The 9,207-nt window shown below is 36.4% G+C and overlaps 1 protein-coding gene across 1 annotated transcript; it reads left to right on the forward strand.

Moving 5' to 3' along the window:
- Positions 1–377: 377 nt before the first annotated feature.
- Positions 378–1,127, forward strand: LOC148008717 (uncharacterized protein At1g05835-like). Its single transcript, XM_087674040.1, has 2 exons — positions 378–495; positions 617–1,127. Exons 1-2 carry the CDS (start codon positions 420–422, stop codon positions 961–963), a joined length of 423 nt encoding a protein of 140 aa, XP_087530166.1. The 5' UTR covers positions 378–419; the 3' UTR covers positions 964–1,127.
- The last annotated feature ends 8,080 nt before the right edge of the window (positions 1,128–9,207 follow it).

Here is a 9,207-nt window from a genome sequence, read left to right on the forward strand (position 1 = left end):
TCTCAAAAGGTAGATTTAAGGGAAGCTACGAGGAAGCTGGCAATCTACCAAGCACTATCAGACCTTGACCACGGGAAGCTGGCAATCTAGCAAGCACTATCAGACCTTGACCGTGCCCCGCGGGCTCAACAGTCTCTCTCTCTCTCAAAAGGTAGAGTGTAAGGGAAGCTACGGGGAATCTGGCAATCTAGCAAGCACTATCAGACGTTGACCACGGGAAGCTGGCAATCCAGCAAGCCCTATCAGACCTTGACCGTGCACCGCGGGCTCAACACACACACACACTCTCTCTCTCTCTCTCTCTCTCTCTCTCTCTCTCTCTCTCTCTCGTGTCTATATAAATTGTCATGCTAGATGGCTATTTCTGCATGCCTGAGCTTGCATGATAATTACAAACAGCCTACTCACAGAGTTTAATTATGGCTCCGTCCGCCTCGCAGGTCAATTTAACGATCGCCGCAGCCATTTGCATCATGCTTCTGCAGCTACTCTCAGGTGATACATCACACTAGTGAAAATTCAGTACCATTTATACAACCTGCAATGCGTGCCTATTAAATAGGGAATTACCTTGGTGGTTTGGACTCAGTATATTTTTATCTGGCTTGATTTACAGCTAATCAGCCACTAAGCGCCGTCAGCTTACCGCCAGCTGCACGTCGACTGAGATCATGCGACGGAAGCAGTGGTATGATGGTGCGGCAGCGCGACCTGCAGTTCAATCACCCGGCCACGACGGTGACCATCACCTTCCGGTGTCCCGGCTGCTTCGCCACCAACGTGCGTCTGAGGTGCAAGTCGGCCGCCTGGCGAGCGGTGGCTCCCGAGCAGCTGCAGGTACTGGGCGGTGGCGTGTGCCTGCTCCAGCCCGGCCAGGTCATCTCGCCCATGTCCAGCGTTAACTTTCTGTACCTGCACTCCCCTCCCCTCGACCTCGAGCCCATCTCCTTCGACTGTGCTTAATTAACCATATATGTGTATATCAAACCACCAGCACCACCTCCTCTTTTCTTTCTCTCTCTCTCTCGCAGTGTTAACTATGTTTATAGCATCCCTCGTTCACCAAAATACGACCTGGCCGCCCCCGCCTCTCCCTTTCTCTCTTACATTCCTAACTTATATGTAGTCCTTTGGCAAACATGCAAAGTTATTTTTGCTTGCTAGTGCTAGATGTCTCGATACCTTGGGTGTTCCATATTGACAATGTTCCATAATTTCTAACAAAGTATGTGTTCCCTGTCTTCATAAAATGTGCTACATAGGAAAAGGATTTGCTATACCTATTCAAAAATGTAAAACCTGTCAGCTTGAGTTGAAAAGTAACATATTTACTAATAAAATTTGATGCTTCTTTGATCCCTAGATTTCACCCTTTATGTTGTAACTTATCTAGATTATGCTGTATATTATATAGAGTAAGGAAGATGGAAAAAAAAGTAGGAAAAAGACATTTTGGCTTCCATCTCTTTTTTATGTTCCTAAATGAGCTTCTACTCTCATGTATTGTATGTGTGTTCAACACAACAATTCGAGCAAGTCCCCCTACCATACAATTCATGAAATTAACCATAATGAGAGAAAAGTAAGCAACAACTCATTGATCCTTCAACATAAATGTTCATATTTAGAATAATTAGGAAAAAATATCAATGTAAAAATTAATGTAAAGCAAACATCACCAAATGGTTTTCACCCCTCTATGACTAGTAAGGATGTAGAATAAGGGGTGCCATATATACCATCACATCAATCTAAACATGGGCAAAATAATAATGATTACAATACTATAAGATAATAAAACTGTAGATGCAATTGTTAGATCATATGCAATGAGAAGGAGGTCTATAGCTACATCAAAATACTTGTATATATGCATGGGTATGGGTTAAATTATTTTCGATACAATTTTACATTCACCCTTTAATGACTATTTGAATGCAACTAGTGGGTTTTAAATGCTACTCCTTTGGCACTAGAATTGGCTGTAAGTTTCATGGTACATGTAGGATAATGGAAATAACTGTAGGTGCAACTATACTCAGATTTGTGCAACTAATCTCAAATGGTTGAAATGCAAATGATCTTCCATGGCTAGACAACATATTCACAAAATATTTCTTCTTTGCAAGTAAAAGAAAGTCATCACATCTTATTTTTAGCTCTTTGAGAGACTCTCTAGTAAACCATTATCCAATCCCATATTCTTGATTTAGAAACTCTATTATCTTCAAATTGTTAGCTAAGATTTTATCATAGTTGACACATGATACCTATTATTTGTTCTTTGGCTTCTAACAACCCTTTTCTTTCAAGTCTTTCTCTACCTTGAATACGTTCTATTTTGTAGCTCTTTTGGCATTCTCAACCCTTTGAAAACATATAGAACATCCTTCTAACAATCCAATCAAACTTGTAGAAAAGCACATGTCTTTTCCACAATGCAATATCTTTCTCCATCGCACACCATTGTAGTTGGGCTTTACAAGGTTCTAGTTGAAAACTTGATTCTTGAGAATATCTAAACTCTTTTACATTTAGGGGAGCAAAGGATAATCTCTCAATGTATCAAGGTTCCTCACATTATTCACATAAGCAATGAAAAACTATGTAGCCATTTTTCCATCACAACTTCTAATCATTACATAGGTCGACCCATCTAACATCTTTGTCTCCATATTTATAGCTATGAATTATGGGTGCCCAAACATACTCAAATAGGAAAAGGAATCCTATACAAACAAGTACTCATGATCTTGGACATCTCCAATAATCACCTTAACATTGGGACAAGTTGCATATAAATCTAGAGGGGCATTATTGGTAGCTTGCATTCTCCACCCATCGCTCATCTATCATTCTCATACAAAATTCCAACCATAACATTTATTTAGAGCCATGATCAATAAGAAAAGTGCAAATGCTTCTGGATTTGCAACCTTCCCTATTGTTTCAGTGGTTGCACAAGCCCAATAATTTCATGTAGAGTGGCTTCTAGGTATCACATCTAAAGCCTCTTCATCAATGTAATGCATTTGACATACTCACTTTTGTGTAAATTTCCGAACCACTACATTCTCAACCTTAACACATGTTTTTTTTTACTATCAATAATTACATTTTTAGCATCAACAATTGCCAATACCATGCAATCTAGGCTCTTCTTCTCCTTGCATCATAGCATGTGTCAAGTCTCCAAGTTTCTATAAATTTCTCTTAATAATATCAATGATCTCTTCATGGACGTATGTCTTAAGAATATTAGTGATCTTCTTCATGCATGTCTCTTTTGGCAATTCCAACAATCTCTCTCAAAAAAACTTTCACTTTACTATTCAAGATATGTCCTTCCACGACCTTTTTTAGGTCTATAGTAGTTTCAATGTTTGACTACCATTTATATCCTAGTTGCTTTTCCTTTGTTTTTACACGTCATTGCTTCCTCTCTTTTGAATCATCCTCCACTGTATGCCCCTTTTTCTTGTGTTTTAAAAAATCATCCATAGTACGTTCATGTGAAGTCCTAATAGGAGGCGGAGGTGAATTTGAATCAAATCTACCACTCCCTTTAGTTACTCTCTTAGTCATACCTAGACTTTCATCATCTTTATTTTACTTTTCTTTGAAAACAATAACTTTTGTGTTCTAAAACTTGGAAAGATAGGCATAAACAAAAAAATAATCTACCAAAGCATCCCAACTTACTTTTTCTAAACACTCTTTCTTGCATGATTCAACTCTTCTTTAGAAAGTTTTTCCTTTTCTATGTTGTGTATAGTATGTCAAATTTTTTTCTTCTTTCCAAGAATAGATACACAACTAGTATATTTCTAAATCTATAAACAAAAGGTAGATGCTCTAGCTATAGTATTTGCATTCTTTAGAGCCATGTTAACCATTCTTTGTATTCCACCCTTTCAAATTCTAGATTAAGTAGTAGTCCTATCTTGCTTAGATGGATCTTCCCATCATTAAAGAAAAACAAATTCTTATTCAATGCATCTTTATATATCTCACAATACATGCACTCTTGCTTTGTGCTATGTCACGAGATACATTGTCGTACAAAGACTTTTCATATCATAGCCTTTGGTCTTGCAATTCATCCCCTTTTCTAAGCTTTAATTGCAAGTCAAACATAACCTTAACTTATCCATCCATTATATCACCTTTTATAGGAGAAGCAATAGAGACTAGTTGCCTACTTGCATATTTAGTAGACTTGGTTGTAGTTGAAAGCATAGGCCCAACATGCATCCTAGCTCTTCTTCTTTGCCTCTTGGAAAGAATAGACATAGTATATTTAAATTCCTTCAATTTGCTTTTGTAGCCTTGAAGTGTTTATTATGTGGAGCCCTGAGAGGAACACCAAGGAAAAGGGAATTCTCTTGCAAGAAAATCTATCTTGTAACATCAACAAGCTTGTTTATCATGTTTCATATGATCACAATGAAGAAAAGAACACCAGGCACAACAAATCTTCATGCAGCATCATGTAGATCTCCCACGGTTTTAATAGAATCAACCATATTCTTCAATATCTTCACAAAATCCATCAATAGAACAAAGAAAGCAAAGGAATACACCATCTTTGAATACAAATACATCACATAGTATTCATCTTCAATATCTTCATAGTCTTCTCTCTCAATCTCTCATATACAATCACTTTGGTTGAGTAGAATTGGCTATCTCTGACTCTCTCTCTCTCTCTCTATCAATAATACATCATGTCCTCACTACAATCTCTCTAAAATCACTCTCAATAATCACTCTTAGGTCGTGGATACCCCTCCCAAGAGGTATGTCTGATATGAAGAGTCACCAGAGCCACTACAGTGTCCTTTCATAGCTCACTACTGTCACTTCACTCTAGTCTTCTCTTGAGTCTTTAATAGCTACTTCTTCCACTTCCTTCAGCTCTTTTACACTTGTATTCACCTCTTTCCAAGGCTAGAAAACTTTCCCAAAGTCACACATACATTCCACAGAACACTTACAGAAGCATACAGAACAGTCTACAGAACAGCTACAGTACAGAACAGAACAGAGACAGAACAGAAGCAGAAGCTCTACAGAAGACCTACAGAAGGTTACAGAAGGTTATCAAAACCACATAGCTCACTCTCAAATCATTCCAAACTCTCACAAACCATTCAATAAACTTTCACAATATCTCATTCTTCATCAATGAATACTTCATCCCTCCTTACAGAAGACAATCAGAACAAAACAGACCAAAACATAACAAAACAGAAGGTCAGAACCAATCAGAACCTATCAGAACATCACAGAACCATCAACAATCATCATGAACTTCCAAAACACAATCAATATCATCCAAAACACTCTCAATCCACTTCCAAATCAACCAATCATCCCATAAAATCAACCATTCAGCTCTCAAAAACAACAAAAATCAGCCAAAAAACAAGTCATTTCAACACTCAACATTATGTATGGTTGAAAACCATTGTGACTCAAGTAAGAAGCATTCACAATATAGAGAAAAGAAAATGTGTATCAGAGCTAGATAAGAAATAGATGAAATCTAAGAGATAGAGAAAACCCAATTGTAGATTATGTTTCTCGCATAAGAGCATGACCTCAATCCCTATACAACATATGCATCCACATAAAGGCTTTAAATCCAAGGTTATGGCTCTGTGAAATTCCAATTTAATTTAGCCCCTATGATTGAGCGTCTACCATAAATGAGATAAGCATCAAACAATAAGTATAATGCTTTAAAAAAGGCTTGAACTTGGATTGGAAGAGTCTAGTACCAAAGTAGCCCAAATAGAGTATTATTGTTTGGGGCTTCGAAAGACCCTTCTATAAAAGCAAAAATCTCTATTTTAGTCTACTATAGTAGTAGAAGAGGAATACCCCAAAATAATCCACAATCTTATGCATATTTAAGTTAGATCGAACTATCCATGCATGAATAGTAGTAGACAATGTATTTACCTTGTTCAACTTAGTCCACTAGAGTCTAAATGATCATAGATCAATCCTCTAATTCTTCACAAAAGCTTTAACATGATCTCTTCTAGACTCTGCAAGTGCTTTTCCCCTTGTTTGGAGTTTGCAAGAAAATGGTCAAACCTAAAGAGACCGGTGTATGGGGACAAGTCGCTATTCGCATAGAACATAAAGTAAACTAAAGGTATTCGAAAAAAAAATTGGGATTACAAGAAAATACAACATCATTTGGAAAGACACCTTGGGAAAGGTGTTAAAATTGTGAAACGTATTGTGATAGAAAATTAGTATTTATATGGGATATTTCATACATTGAATCTTATAAAGGGACACATCGCAACAGTTAAAATTGGAGATCATATAGGATGGACTAACACATTGTGCAATTACATATGCAAAATCATTCTACCCTACCATCCCCACAATTAAGACTAACACAGCACATTTATGCATCAATAAAAGAGATATGGTTAGAAACACTTGGCTTGATAATTGTTTAGGAAGCCTAGCCTATTGTAGCATCTTTCTCTTAGTATGGTTAGAAACACTTGGCTTGATAATTAAGCTACCAAGGTATAAAGGAGGAAATACTTCCTACCAAAGAGAGCCAAGTTATCATCATGTCGATGTTCAACCTCTCAGTTTTAGTACACATTCAATCCTCCAACGAAGGTGGAGGTGGATAGTATATAGGAAATATTACTTGAGGTATTAGAGGGTTTGGACTTAATGGTGTTGCCACCTTTTCCTTAGTTAGCTTCCCATCCTAAATACATTCTCTTGGAATGAGATGTGTTATGACAAGGAATGCTTTTCTTTTCTCCTATAATAATTTGAGTTCTTTCTATTTTTCTCCTTTTTTATCTTCAAAATTTTCATCTATATTTTCGAGGGTGCTCTCACCATTTCGCAACGAACAAGTCAATATGGCATGGACTAAAGTCATTTTCTCCCGCAACCCTTTTCTAAACATTTAAACGGAGGTAAAAGTACTAGTTATGAGAGCCAACCATGCTACATTTGTCAAACTAAAGGAGAGGATACAAAGACAATAGTGGTGGAGACAAGGGGATAGGAGAATCGTACCACGTTATTAGAATGAGTAGGATGACCAGTAACAATAATGTTATAGAATGATTCGTTGGTCCCAAACAAGGAGAGGAAAAGGTAGCTTTCATTGTCAAGATGGCCATGGAGGGAAATTATTCTCCAATCACTGATCATTACTTAGGAAAGAATCATCATAGGCATCTACGACTTGGACTTGGACAAAGCCATTAGGATTCACCACAAGTATCTTATAGGGGTTGATCTAAGAGTATTGGATCTTACAAGGAAACTTGCAAAACCATGAATCATATGGTACAACTAGATCAAATTCCTTGAGTTATTCATGCTTGATAGAGCTATTATGATAGACTTTGCATTAGACCTACATGGCATTCATGTACTACAATGGCATATGATATGGGTCTCTAAGAATTTCAAGTGCGCTAGAAGGTGTTGAAGGAAATCATTATCTCCTAGGCATTTCTTTATGACCACTTGCAGAGAGGATAGCTCTACTTTTATAGGAAAAATAGCTTCTTTGCATACACTAGTTGGTGGAATGGTATCTGACTTGTTGAGGCTTTATGGGAGGTCTTGTCTACCCAAAAGGCCTCTATAAGTCAATCATCCAATCATGATGATATGCTACAATCTTCATGGCTAGGATACAATAGAGGATTAGATTAACAACTTCACCTTTTCCATTGGCTCTAGGATACTAGGGTGTATATTTATGATGCTTGATCCTATAGACTTCTACTAACTATTCCATGCTCTTCTTGAGAAAATGGCTACTTCAATCACTAACAAGCTCCAAGAAGTTGCCAAAGTGGGTGATGATGTTCTTGTTATTAAGTCATTGCATGTCTAAAGTGTGAGAATAAACATGTTCTTTAGTGTTTACAAGATTTTGATGTGTGTCTATAGGATGAGTTATTCAGTGATTCATGTGATCTGTCAAGAGTAGGTCAAGGAATGACATAGTGTAAAGTGTGAGCTTATATGCACAATATGTATGTGAGAAAATTTAAATTATCAAAGATAATTATTAATCAACCAAAACTTCTTTAGGACTTATTTTAAGTGCTACAAGTCTTCCAAGCTAAAAAAATATCAAAAAGTGTCATGTTTGCAAAAAAATAGTATCTTTGGCTATTCTCAAGGGATTTTCACCATTCTACCATGCAAGCTTATTTATCATGTTTGTTTTCTTTGATTCGAGTACCCAAATGATATTGTTTAGAGTCCATATGTGAAAGTTATGGTTAAAAACAGTTGAGGCAAACATGAATATAAGAAAAGCAACTACAAGAGTATGGAAGGCAAAAAGAATGAAAAGCACACATGATCTACTATAAATGGTTATAAATGGATATTTGAGCTAGTCTTACAAGCCTAAGAAAATAAACAAGTGATCTACTATTGTGATTAACAAGGGCGAAGTAAAAAGACAAGTGATTCTACCTCTTTATACGTGCTTTCAACCTAGATTAAAGGCATGCATATAAGAGGTTATTTTTTTGGACAAAACTGAAGATACATTGACCTACTATTGTAGGTGAGAATTGAAAGTGTTTGTGTTGCTCTAATTGAAGAGATCTAATAGGATTTTACCACAAAAAAAAAAAATGGGCTAAAGTAGTTCCAGATTGTTTTATGCATATCCAAGCTATTTGGCCAAGGTTTTAGTATTTTCCAAGTCCTCTCTTTGTATTTTTTTTTAAAATTTCTTACAAGTTAAAAGAGTTGTGGCGAGCTATCATCCGAGGTGGAGTTTTCCTAAGCTATCATCTTTGATGTATTTATTACAATTATACAAATTTTCTTGAAAATAAAGTTGTTGTCAAAACAATAGATATCAAGGATTTCATGATTTATGAATTGATTAAATATGAAGGGGTTGTTATTAGGGCTCTGCAAAAAGTGATTATAGAGATTAGGAAGTTTGACATAAAAAATATTTCAGGATTTCATGCTTCTATGTTGTAGAGAAGCTAGAGTTGGAAATCATATCACTAGATGATATGGCAAGATATTTTGTTAGGGTTTTCTTATCAAATTTGAAGCCAAAATGAGTCCATCTATATAGATTATGAAAATATGTGGGCTAGTTTCAAAAGATCCCTAAAAGAGAAGTATTTCAAGAAGGATGTAGATAGAGTAATGAAGTATACA

Source organism: Lygodium microphyllum, unplaced genomic scaffold, assembly GCF_053477565.2.
Source record: "Lygodium microphyllum isolate KBCC unplaced genomic scaffold, Lygodium_microphyllum_v1.1.10 scaffold_73, whole genome shotgun sequence".
NCBI classification, from domain to species: domain Eukaryota; kingdom Viridiplantae; phylum Streptophyta; class Polypodiopsida; order Schizaeales; family Lygodiaceae; genus Lygodium; species Lygodium microphyllum.

What these genes read in the sequence shown, in the direction of transcription:
- LOC148008717 (XM_087674040.1), top strand. Translation starts at nt 420, where the DNA reads ATGGCTCCGTCCGCCTCGCAGGTCAATTTAACGATCGCCGCAGCCATT. An exon ending in GCTTCTGCAGCTACTCTCAG is followed by an intron (nt 496 to 616) that starts GTGATACATCAC and finishes CTTGATTTACAG; the next exon opens with CTAATCAGCCACTAAGCGCC.